Source organism: Dryobates pubescens, chromosome 25 (assembly GCF_014839835.1).
Source record: "Dryobates pubescens isolate bDryPub1 chromosome 25, bDryPub1.pri, whole genome shotgun sequence".
Lineage (NCBI taxonomy): Eukaryota > Metazoa > Chordata > Aves > Piciformes > Picidae > Dryobates > Dryobates pubescens.
In genome coordinates, this window is record NC_071636.1 from 1,150,896 (window position 1) to 1,163,809 (window position 12,914).

At 61.3% G+C, this 12,914-nt stretch overlaps 1 protein-coding gene across 1 annotated transcript; it reads left to right on the forward strand.

The window, feature by feature from the left end:
• On the forward strand, positions 1-2,723 carry LIF (LIF interleukin 6 family cytokine). Its single transcript, XM_054173268.1, has 3 exons — positions 1-19; positions 1,960-2,138; positions 2,286-2,723. Exons 1-3 carry the CDS (start codon positions 1-3, stop codon positions 2,721-2,723), a joined length of 636 nt encoding a protein of 211 aa, XP_054029243.1.
• The last annotated feature ends 10,191 nt before the right edge of the window (positions 2,724-12,914 follow it).

Here is a 12,914-nt window from a genome sequence, read left to right on the forward strand (position 1 = left end):
ATGAAGTTCGTGCCGGCAGGTAAAAAAGAACCCAAAAACATCAACTTTCAACTTCGGAGGGGAATTATTTCCCCTTTTCCCTATTGATTTTATTGATTTGATTTTTTTTATTCCCCCCCCCCCCTTTATTTCTCCCCCTCACCCCCCCCTCCCTCACCCCCCACCCCCCACCCCACCCCCCCGGCTTCTCTCCAACTCCTTCTCCCGGTGATGCTCGGGTACAGGCGGGTCCCGGGTGGCTGCCACGGCTGCGTGTCTGTCCCGTCCCGGTTCCCCCCCCCCCCACTCTCCCCCCCCCCGGGATGAGCATCCCTGGGAATTGGCAGTGGGGAGCAGAGCGCGGCGCTGGCGCGGTGCAGCCAACATCTGGACACTTATATAACTGGAAAGGCGTCCAAAAAGAAAAGGGGGGAAAAAAGCAAGGGGGGGGATTTGTCTTTTCTTTTTTTTTTTCTTTTTTGGCCTTTTTGAAATATTCTTCCCCCCCCCCCCGGCTTTTCCTCCCCGCTGCTGGGACCGCTGCTGTGTCAGAAGCACAGGAGGGATGAGGAGGCTGCCAAGAGCAGGAAGGGGGAACTAAGGGAGCACCCACCGCCCCAGTAGCAGTGCTGGGGGGGTCCCATGGGGCAGCACCCACCCAGAACCGACCCACCGACCCACCTACCCACCCAGCGCCTGGCACACGTGGGCGCTGAGCCTCGTCCTGCCCAGCTGTGAAACGGGCAGAAGGAAGTGGCCAGTGTGGGAGAAAGCATTGAGGAGGGGCTTGTGGGGGCAGAGGGGGGAGTCAGAGTCTCTGCGTCCCCTGGGAGCACCAAGGGGTGTGGGGAGAAAGGGCCCCCCCCACTCCCGTCCTGCTTGGGAAGGGAGCGGCGGCGGGTCGGGGATCGCGGGGCACCCAGGTAAGTCCTTCCCCACCTGGGCAGGGCAAGTCCAGCGGAGGTTTGGTTACCCGGCACCGGCGGCACGTCCGAGCCGCGGTCAAGGGCGGACAGCTTCGGTGCTCGTCACAGCCCCGGGACCTCGCCTCGCAGCACCCCGCATGGCATCACCCCGGCTGGCCACCCCATGGAGGCCCTCACCTTAGGGCGAGGATCCCCCGGGGACCCTGCTGGTTACCCTTACCCTGAGGATGCCAAGCATGGTGGCAAGGCTCCAGAGGTGGTTTGGCCTCCTCGGGCAGGGCTGCTGCTTTGCGAGGGAAGTCCCAAGGGATGGGAGTTGGAGCTCCCTTCTCTCACCCCACCATCGGGAGGGGAAACACTGGGATGACCCAGCTGCCGGTGGCTCAAGGGTCCTCTTGTTCCATGTCCAGGGCTTTCCTGGCCAGCCTCTCGCACAGCTGTGGCGGTTCTCCCTTGGGCTCCTCGGGGCTGCGCCCACTTCGCAGAGGGGGAAACTGAGGCGGGCGGCAGGCAGGGGCGGGCGGTGGGAAGCGGGGGGGGACATGCCGAAGGCAGGTTTCCTTGCGGGCGCCCCGCTGAGTCAGCCGGGCCGGGGTGGGGCCTCGCTCCCGCAGAGCCCAGCCGAGGATAACGGAGGGGAAAAGCGCTTTGCATATTTGGTTAAAGCCCACAGGTCGTCCCCGGGCTGCTTGCAAAATGTGGGAATGCCACGGGGCACCCCGCCGGGAAGAGAGGCGGGGGAGCACCGCCAGGGGGGCAGGTGAGGGGCACAGGAGCGGGTCGGGAGCCTCGGCACGGCTGAGACAGCAAAGTAGGAGGTTCGGGGGCTGCCGGCTGAGCCAGACACCCATCCAGGAGGGATGGTTCTCCAGCCCATCCGGACACCCTCTCCGTGGGTGCCTGTGGGGCATCCTCAAGGGATGCTCCTCATCATGGGGGGGTATCGGCTATGGCGCAGTGCCCACGGACCCCAGCACGACGCTGTCCTCTCTCCCCAGCACGATGCTCTCCTCTCTCTCTCCCCAGCATGACGCTCTCCTCTCTCCCCACACAGGTGTTGTGCCCTTCGTGGCCTTGCTCCTGCTGCAGCGGAGGCCGGTGGCCGGCCGGGCGCTGCTGGTGACAGGCTCTGGCTGCCCCGGCCACGGCTTGTGCCGCTCCAACGTCCAGGAGCAGACCCGCAGGCAAGTCGCACTGCTCAACGCCACCGCCCAGGACCTCTTCAGCCTCTATGTAAGTGGTGCTGAGGGATGGCCAGGACCCCTCGGGGCTGTCTGCTCCATCACGTGCATAAAGGGGGAGAGTTTGGGACGCCGTGGGGATGGTGGCCAGAGGGTGACAGGGGGCACGGGGGTGACGCTCTGCTTCTCCTCCCCCCAGCTGAAGTGCCAGGGAGAGCCATTCAGCAGCGAGACCGACAGGCTCTGCAACCCCAATGGCATCTTCTTCCCCGCTTTCCGTGTCAACCGGACGAGCGAGAGGAAGGAGGTCATGGTGGCCATGTACAAGCTCTTCGCCTTCCTCAACGCCTCGCTGGGGAACATCACGCGCGACCAGGAGGAGCTCAACCCCACGGCCAAGGAGCTCCTCGACCGGCTCCACAACACCACCAAGACCACCCGGGGCCTCATCTCCAACCTCACCTGCCTCCTCTGCAAGAACTACAACATCTTCCAGGTGGACGTCAGCTACGGGGAGAGCTCCAAGGGCAAGAGCTCCTTCAAGAAGAAGCAGCAGGGCTGCCAGGTGCTCAGGAAGTACGTGCAGGTCATCGCCCAGGCAGCCCGAGTCCTCCTACCTCATCTCAGCCCCCCGTGAGCGCCCGCCCCGGCTCCTCTGCCTCCCCCTGACCAGCCGTCCACCCACCACTGCCTGCTGGACTCCTGCCTTCCTATTTATTACCTCGGACCTTGCACTGGCCCCATCCACCCTCCGGTAATTTATTTGGCCCTTGGGGGAGTGAACGTTGCGGCCCGGTGTGTCCTGGGCGGAGCAGAGCCGGGGCCAGGATCCAGCAGGATGAGGCAGCACAACCCTGAGGTGATGCCAGGGCACAGGCTGCTCCTGGGATACGCCTCAGCTGTCCCCATGCTCCCACGGGATGCAGAGAGCTGCAGGTGCTGCGAGGGGCTGGTGGTGGGGCCGGGCTCTGTCCACCACCATCAGTCTCTTCTGTCATGGAGAGCAACCCGATGGACATCCTTGAGCACCATCCAAAAGCCTCCACTTCCCTTGGAAAAAGGATTGGGCTGCAGGACACCAGGATGCTGTGACTGACAGGGACTTGGGGACATGCTCCCCATGAACTTTTATGGGGCTGGGCTCCCCCAAAAGGAGCTGAACTGAGGGTACTGGCGTGGCTGTGGCGGCCGGGGCTGGGTCCTGCCGTCTCGGACGAGGCCACCCACCGGGGACAGAGCTGGTGGCTGTCCCAGCAGGGAGGATTGCTGTCCCCCCGCCGCAGGCACAGCGGGGCGCTGAGGGCCTGCAAAAAGCGCTTTTCCCATTGGAAGGGTTCTGAATGTACCGGTGGCCGAGGGCTGGGCTTCGCGTGGCCGAAGGCAGCCCCTCCTCGGGGACACGCAGAGGCGTGGGGCCTCGGGGAGCGGGTCCCAGGCTGGTGGCAGGAGGTGCTGGCTGGCTCCTGGCACCAGAGTAAGCTGTGGGGGGGTTATTTATTGCCTTGGTGGAAAGCCCAGCGTGCACCGAGTGCTCTGACCTGACTTTTAATAACGTTATTAATAATAATAATAATTAATGATGAGATTTGTGGTAATATATAGAGAGAGGATTCTATTTAAATATTTATTTTTTTATACTTCTTTGCCCCCCTTTTTTTTTTAAATAAACCAACAGAAAAGGACTGTCCTTGGCTCCTCTTTGCTGGCTCCCCTTCAAGCTCACCCCCAAAACACCCCGGGACTGCCCTAAAAGCCCTTTCAGCACCACCGTGGGCTTGGGCTCACCCTCCCCTGTCCCCTTGATCCTTCCTCCATTCCTGTTTCCTATGGGATGCCTGATTGTGAAGCCATTTTCCTCGGGGAATACTTTAATTGACACTCTCGGGGTGCTCAGGTAGCATCACAGTGTGAGGACCATCGTGGCATGGAGAGCATCACGGTGTGGGGACCATCACAGTGTGGAAAGCACCATGGTATGGGGACTATAATGTCATGGAGAGCACCATGGTGTGGGAACCATCACTGTATGGAGAGCATCATGGTGTGGGGACCATAATGTCATGGAGATCATCATGGTGTGGGGACCATCACTGTATGGAGAGCATCATGGTGTGAGGACCATAATGTCATGGAGATCATCATGGTGTGGGGACCATCAGTGTATGGAGAGCATCATGGTGTGGGGACCATAATGTCATGGAGAGCACCATAGTGTGGGGACCATGAGTGTATGAAGAGCATCATGGTGTGAGGACCACCAGTGTATGGAGAGCATCATGGTGTGGGGACCATAATGTCACGGAGAGCACCATGGTGTGGGGACCATGAGTGTATGGAGAGCATCATGGTGTGAGGACCATCACTGTATGGGGAGCATCATGGTGTGAGGACCATAATGTCATGGAGATCATCATGGTGTGGGGACCATCAGTGTATGGAGAGCATCATGGTGTGGTGAACATTATGAGGTAGGGACCATACAGTATGGAGTGGATCGTGGAGAGGCACCACGGTGTGGGGAGCACCACGGTGTGGGGAGCATGGTGGTGCAGGAAGCTCCACTCTGCCAGTGCTGGTGGTGCCTGAGTGCACTGCAAACCGCCAAAGCCGACTGGAAAGAGGCAGAAGGAAGCAAGTGAGTATGTGTGGGGGGGCCAGATAAAATTGCAGCCGCTTCCCAGGCAGCCCTGGGAGAGGCTCAGCAAAGCTTCTCCGAGGCCAAGACCACCTAAGGCTCCAGCAGTGCCCCAGCCCTCTGCGAGCGCCTCGGATGGGGCTGTACTGGTTAACAAGAGGCTGATTATACAGGAGACGTTGGAGCGGGATGATGAAATTTTCCTCCTCCTCCGGAGCCCTCGGGCCCCTGGCCAAACCTCCCAGGCATGAGACAGCAAGCGGATGAGCTAAGATCCTGTGTGATCATCTCTTGTGTCTCGGAGGAGCCCTGACCAAAAAAAATTGGTGCAAAAATGCAAAAGTTCCCCCCCCAGAGCCCCTCTTCCTCTGCCCCACTGGGCTGCGGTGCCCACTTGTGGCCCCCGGCTCCTGTGGAAGCTTTCACATCATTAGTTTGACCCCCAAATGGCAGCCTCTGGGCAGCCTTGTGCCACCAGCGGCTTTGTGCCGTGGTGACAGCCCAAAGAGCAGTGGTGCCAAGGTCCATCCCATGCCCAGTGACCCTTCATGGAGATGAGCCCCCAGAATGGCCTCGGCTTCCCCATCCCCTTGCAGAGGCACCTGAAGGCACCTGGTGCCCAGGCACGGTGTGGCTTTCTTCCATCATCCCATCCTGCCAGGAGGGAAGAGGCCCTGGGTGTTCCCTGTGCCATTGCCCTGCAGGGTGCCTGGGATCACAGCCCATTCGTAGGACCCATTTCCAGCCTGCACCATTAGGTAAGATGTCCTCAAACCAGTACAGCCTCCCCCAGACCACAGGGATGGGGCAGGACACAGTGGCAGCCTCGGAGGGGTATGGAGCATCTGTTTGGGACAGGCATCGTGCAGCAAGGTGAAGCCTTGCAGCCCAGGATAGCTGCCAGGGTCACTGTGTCCCCATGGCTGGGCATGCCAGGATGCCCTCATGGATACTGCTACCAGGCCATGGCACGGCCAGCATCCTGTGTGATGGAAGTCCAGGACTGGACATCCAGGCTGAGCTTGCCTGCATGTTAATATCCACACCTGATCCCCATTAGGGATGTGGCAGGTGTCTGGGGGTGCCACCAACCCAGCCCCAGGGGCCCGAGGGGTGACAGTGGCCCCGAGGCTTGGGTCAAGCTCCGCGGGGCCGGGAGCCGGGCTGGGGAAGAGGTCCTGCGCAGGGAGCGCAGCGGCGCGGAGCTGTGCACATCTGGATTTCTCACGCTTGTGTTCAGTGTCCCTCCTCAACCAGATGGCAAAAATAAATAAATAGAATAAATCAGAGCCTCCTGACACAAATTGGGAACTCACGCCCGGGCTCTGCGTTTCATGAGTCTCCCTGGAAGACAGTCAAACGCAGGCGAGGACAATGGGTTCACTTCTCCCCTGTGTCGGGTCATTCCCAGTTAAGGATCATTAGGGGCGGGCGGGGGATTAACTCTTCCTTCCCTGGAAACGCGGCTCCGGCCGCAGCGTGGACGAGACTCAGCAGTGCCAAACTTCCTCATCCTTTGCCCTCCCCTGAGGTTTTGGGGTTGGGGGTGGAGGCAGTCCCCAGCTGGTGCCATCGCCCTAGCTCCTGGGAGCCAGGACGCGTTGCCCCGCGCTCAGCGGACATCCCAGACCCGGAGGAGATGGACCTCAATGACCTCAGCCAGCGGCCGATCCCACCCAGCCGGCGCTCAGGGGAAGCAGCCAGCCCCTCGAGCCGCACCATGAGCACCAGCGGGGGGAACCCAGTGCCGTGGCTTCCCCGGTGGCACCAGCAGTACCCCCGTTCCCCTTCGGCCTTAGGACTGGGGAAACCGTTCTGGCCGCAGTGAGAGCCAGCGCGGTGCTCCGGGGAGTCGTTGGCGGTGCTGGGAGCGATGCCCGCGCCCCGATCCCCGATAACGGAGCGCTCTGACCAGCAGCGCGGGGCCCCGAGCCGCCGGCGGGTCAGCGCTGCCTTCGGGGAGCGCGGTACGTGAGGAGCTGCTCCTGCCCGTGGTGAAGTCAGAGCCGCTGCCTGGGTGTGACTAACTGACCTCAGACCTTGGCCCCGCGGCGCGGATCATGTGCTAACTGACGCCGCAACCCAGCCGGACAGGTCCACGCCGCTGCTGCCCCGGGGCCACCGGCCGGACCAGACTTGTCATCTGCAGGCTGCAGGTGCGGCACGGGGGGCACTGGGCAGCCCCACGTCCCCCGTGGATGCCTCGTGTTGTACCCCGAGGGCTTGAGCCGGCACCAGCATCGCAGCTGGGGGCTGATCCTGGAGAGATGGTGGTTGGGTCGTTCCCTGTAAGATCCTGACTGGAGCATCCTACCGGCCCCTGTGTCCACCCAGGTCGGGGCTAGACCTGCTGGTGCCTATGGCAAAGCCCCTTCCCTATCCGGGAGGTCACCCCAGGGCTTGGTACTCGGGAGGTGTGTTCAACCGTTAGCGATCTCTCGGCACCCGAAGCCGGGTCCCTGAGGAGGAGAACAGCGTGTCCAAAGGGCTGGCCGCTGGCTCTTCCTCACCATCTTGGGCTGGCCACCGGCCCGAGCACGGAAAGAAGAGCTGAGCCCATCTGAAACGCATTGGTCCCCGGGCACGGTTGCTGCAACAGCAGATGCTCCTGCGGGTCCCCGGCCACATCACAGCGCGGCGGCGCGGGAACTGCACGTTTGCATGGGAAGAAGCAGCCCTTGCCCCGAACAGCTCCGACTCCTAATTGGAGACCAACCGTGACAAATAAACAAGACAATGGGCTGGAGGCGAGACGAACGCAACCTCTGTCGCAGGACTCGGCTCCGAGAGTCGTCTCCGTGCCCGGCGGGGAACTTGGCATGGACCAGCGAGAGCCAGGGGGGAGGATGGAGGCTGGATCCGGACCCCCCGGCAGAGCCGCTCGCTGTGTGACACTGCTGGAGCTCGGGGCTGGCTCAGGAGCTGGATGACACATCCCCAGCGGTCCCCCGAGACCCTTGTCAGCAGCTTTGCTAAGCAAGTGTTTAGTCTCTCCGTGAGGGAGCTTGGAGTGGGGTGAAATCCAACCTCGGAGCCTGTCCTCACCGCACCCCAACATGGGGCTGGCGGGAGAACCGCCCCCGGACCACCACCACCACACCTTGCACAAGGCTTAGGGGACCCTTGCCCACCACCCTCCAGCAAGGAGAGGATGTGCTGCCTTGTCATCTAGCAGGAATGAGGCATGGGGGTCTTGGGCCTGGGTATCTGCCTGGGGGGTTATCTCAGCACAGCTATCGCCCTCGAACAGACGATGGGGAAGCTTCCGCTGCTCTCACCATGATGGAGGAGCCTTGATAAAGTGCTCAGCACCCCAACCAGACTCTGATAAGATGTGCAGCCTTGCAGAGCACCCAGCCAGAGGGTCTGGAAGGAAGCCAAAACCCCGGGTCTTCCATCCCTGCTCTGCTTGGGGTTTCTTGTGACACAGAACCTCCCTTGCAGACTGTGAGCCCAAAGCCCAGCATGCAGCAGGACCTGTGGCTGTGGCTGTTTGAGCTGCATCTGCTTAACAAAGGCGTTTCAGATGGCCTGAACCTACACAGCCCTTGGCCAGGGAGAGGAAAAATCAAGGCTCAAGGGGAAGACCTCACCCTAGAAAAGGGAGGGCACCTGGGAAAGAGGAAAAGAGTTGGCAAGGGTGAAAAGATAGGAACCAAGCACCAAGGAGCAGGCATCACTGAGAGAGACACACCAGGATGGTGGAGATGGTGGGGAAAGACCACACTTCACCACCTTCTGCAGGACCAAGCAGGAGCCAGGGCAGCTCCCCAGGGTGCCCAGAGCCCAGGGTGGCACAGCCTGGCCAGGCAGGCACATGCTGCTGAAGCCCCCTGTGCTCCTCCTGCTGCCACAGCTTGTCCCTGGCTTCAGAGAGCAAAGAGGGTTGTGGCATCTTTGGCTGCACACCAGCATGGCTCTGTGGGAAGAGGAGCTCCTGCTGCCACATTTCCCACCGAGACAAGCTCAGAATCAGCAGAGGTGGTGAATACTCCCAGAGGAACCAGCAGCAGACACTTCTTTCAGATGCCAGAAGAGCACAGCCATGTCCAAGACTGAATCTGCCCGTCTCTGAAGCGTCCCTCTGCACGTTGCTCTCCCCAGAGGGCTGCAGGTGCTGCTGCAAGGAGAGAGCGAGAGATGCTCCCAGTAAAACTAAGGGATGCTTGACCCTCTAACACCCTGCTCATGCCTCCACCGTGTGGTACCCAACCCCAGCAGGACCCAGCTAGCCCATGGCAGCAGCAGGACAGTGACTGTGCTCCAGTGATCACAGAATCATGGAATCACAGAATCGTTTTGGTTGGAGAAGACCTTTAAGATCTTAGAGTCCAACCATCCTCTAGCCCTACCCAGGCTGGTGCTAACCCCTGTCCCTCAGCACCACATCTCTGCAGCTTTTAAACCCCTCCTGGGATGGAGATTCAGCCACCTGCCCGGGGAGCCTGCTCCAGCGTTTGAGAACCCTTTCAGCAGAGAGGTTTCTTGGTAACACTCAGTGCAGCGCCGTCCCCACCGCACACCTCCCGCGCCTGGGTGCTACCTCACCACCAGGATGCGGAGCACCTCCCCAGCTTAGGCTGCAGCTGGGCTGCTTTTCAGGGCCAGAAGAAGCTGACATGTTTATTTACTGCCACCAAACAAAGGAGGTTGGCAGTGCTACTCGGCACAGGTCACGCTCCCCTCTCCTCCCCCCGCCGCCGGTGCTCCCAGCCTGGTTTCCCAAGAAAGCGAAGGTGTGCGTGCGATCCCGCCGGGCGAGCCAGCACCATCTGACTAAGGGCCCCAGGCTCCAGAGATAGGAAGTTCCTACACGTCCTGTGAAGACAGGAGCTGGAGAGGAGCAAGCCCCGAATGAGCCCCCACGGCAGGGGGGGAAGCTGAGGTATGAAGCCAGCCTTCACCAGCCCGCCGGAGACTCTCCTCCTCCGCAGCCCGGGTGCCGTGAGGCATGAGCCTGCCGGGAAGGATGGGCCCTGCCTCACCCATCTGCTCCTAGAGAGATTTCTGGTTGCTTTTGCCAGGCCTGGCATTTCCCACAGGGCTCCACGCGTGGCTGTGGGGCAGGGAGGGCAGCGCCGTTAGGGTGGGTGAAGCTCAGCTCCTGGCAGAGGAGCTCTCTCCTCCAGGCGATGCCTGCCAGGCCCCGGGATGGGGCTTTCCGTGCGGAAGCTGCGGTCACCCCGCCTTGGTGCTGCCAAACCCTGCTGCCAAACGCCCCAGCTCAGTGCTCTGCACCGGTGCAAGGCAGAAGCAGCTCTTTTCCACCGCTCACAGACTGCTTGGGGCTGGAAGGGACCTGCCAAGGTCACCCAGTTCAGCTCCCCGCTGCCAGCAGGGACATCTGCAACTAGAGCAGGGTGCTCAGAGCCCCAAACAACTTCACCTGCAACGGTGCCAAGCATGGGGCATCTCCCACCCATCTGGGCAACCTGGGAGAGGCTCTCAGCACCCTCAGTCTCAAACATTTCTCCCTTCTCTCCACTCTCAGTCCCCTTCTTTTAGTTTCAAACCATCACTCCTTGTCCTGGCACAACAGGCCCTGCTCAAAAGCTTGTCCCCAGCTTTCTGGTCTCCCCTTTAAGCACTGAAAGGCCACCAGAAGGTCTCCCTGGAGCTTCCTCTTCTCCAGGCTGAACATCCCCAGCTCTCTCAGCCTGGCCTCACAGCTTGGACCATTTTTGTGGCCTCCTCTGACCCTGCTTCAACAGATCCACATCCTTCTTGTGCTGAGCCAACAGGTTCACATCCTTCTTGTGCTCATCATGCCAGCACCACTGGTCCCCATCACCTTGGCACCATCAGTCCCCCAGGGCACCAGGAGCTGCAGCCCTTCAGGGACCATTTTCTACCATCCCCAAGGGTCCAAGTGGAGTTCTCCCTCCTCTCCCATCCTGCTGCCCGTAGTATTAAAGTTTTTTTCACCCCTTTCAGCACGCCGGGGCAGAGGGGACCGGCCAGGCTCTGCGGTGCCAGGGGAGCGGGCCGCACAGCGCCGACCCCAGGCCCATCCTCGCACACTCATCCTTGCACGCTCGCCTCGCAGCCAAGCCCAGGAGGAGCCAAGCCCCAGCTGTGCATCTTCGCAGCTACCGCGACCGGACTCTGCCCCTCAGAAGGTCTCGGATGAACCGCGGCAAAGGGACCTGCCCCATCCCTCCCTGAGCTGGGGCAGAGCAAGATGCACTTCACGGCTGGGAGGTGCAAAGCACGACCGGCTCCTCGCTCCCTGTGCGAGCCGGCGGCGTCGCCGTGACCTGCCGAAGGCAGGAGCAGCGCAGGGCCGGTCCCACGTCCCCGGGGCCGGTTTCCTCCGCCGGCTCTGTTTATGTGTCCCCCGCATCTGTGTTTACGCTGCCGCTTCCGTGTGTGTGCGTGTGGCTCCGGCTGCGTGGCGGGGCGCTGGGCGGCTCTGGGTGTCTCTCCGCATCGGGCTCTCAGCTAACCTCTTAGAAAATGAAAACAAGCCTGGAAGCCTGGCAGCTGTTCCCCGAGCCCGGCTCCAGCACCGCTTCCAGACAGACAGTAACCGCAGGGCTGATGACCGAGCGCGCACACACACACACGCTCTTCCCTTCGGGCCTTCTTCATTACTGCGCCGTCAGATACTCTGTGAAACAAAGGAAATCAAAGCCTGTCCTGATAGCAATAAATATGTCACGGGAGCAGCGAGAGGCAGGCGGCTCCCCGGGCGTCTGGGAACCGGCAGCGGCGGTGGGAGCCCCGGCTGGCGGAGCGGCGGGCACGGCACCAGCCTTGGCCGGGACGCTGCTGAAAGTTGGGTGGGCACTGGCAGCGCCGCTGACCCTGGGAGAGGCCTGGGAGGGCTCCAGCGCAGACACGGGCTGGCGATGGCCATTTCTGGGTTTCTCATGGAAACTTGTGCAGGCTCTTGCCAGGTCCCAGGACTTTTTTTTTTTTTCCTTTGCCTCTGCCCAGATTTTCTCTAACCAGCTCCTCTGATCTCCTCCAGCTGCCTGCATGCGAGCGTTGTGCAGCCAGTGCCCAGAGCGTGCCAGGAGAGCTGCTGCTGTGGTCCCAGAGGGCACACGGGCAGGGGCAGCCCGCTGGAGGCGACTGCTGGGCTTGGTTACCGGCGAAGCTGGGGGAGCAGCAACCTGCTGGTGCGGATTTAGGGGCTGAGCTGGATGGGGACAACCAAAATGGTGCTAGAGGATGGGAGAATGGTGGGATGCAGAGCTAGCACTGGCAGATTTCATACTGGGGATGAGAGTGATGCAGCAGCAACCATGGCAGCAGGTGACAGGGCATGGGAACCCCTTCTTCTCCCCAGCCACCAGCTCACGGGATGATTTGAGAACGTCAAGAAAGCTGGCACAGGAAACAGCCTGCCAGAGGGGATGGAGGAGCCTGGCGCTCGCTTTGCCTGGAGAAGGTGGGGTGGGAGCTGCAGGGGGAGCGGCGCAGCAGGGCAGAGCCATTTGCTGTCCGTCAGTGGAGGGTGGGACAAGAACCTCTGGGCTTTGACCACAGCGAGAGCTGTGCAGGGGAGCTTTTCCCGCAGCCAGGCTGGAGATGTGCTGGGTCAGCTGCCTGCTGAAGGGCCCCAGGAAGAGGCAGGATGGAGATGCAGAGCAGGCAGCTCACTCCCCACGGAGGAGCCCCTCCTTGCAGCATTCCCCAGGCATCGGTTCCCGTTCCACAGGCGTTCTCCCAGCCTCAGCTTCCCAGCCAGGGTGTGCAAAAGGCTTGGTGGAGAGCAGACAGAGGCAAGAGCCACCTGGAGATATCCAGGGCAAGGGGTCGAATTCAGGCAGTGGGACGAATGTTGTTGGTCTAAATCCCTCCTGTAACCGGAAGGGGTTTTGGCTTCCTCGCAGCAGTGTCCAGCCTGCTGTGGGAAAGCACTGAGCACTGAGCACCACTTTGCTGCTGCTGAAGGCAGTGTCACAAGGCTCGCAGAGAGGGGCTGGGGAACCGAGTCATTTTTGGCTGGGAACCATCCTTTCATAACCACAGGGGAGGAGAGAGCCAGCTGGGCAGAAAACACAGGCAGGGCAGTTCCCTAGAAATATTCACACTCCTCCAAAAAATAACCTGAGGTAATGACTCTCCCCACCCAGCCCTCCCCAGCCCCAGAGCACCCAGCCCGCCCCAGAGCACCCAGCCAGCCTGCTGGCTTCATCCCAATGTCATCTCCAAAATCCCCTTGCTCTCCCCACCTGGCTGCTC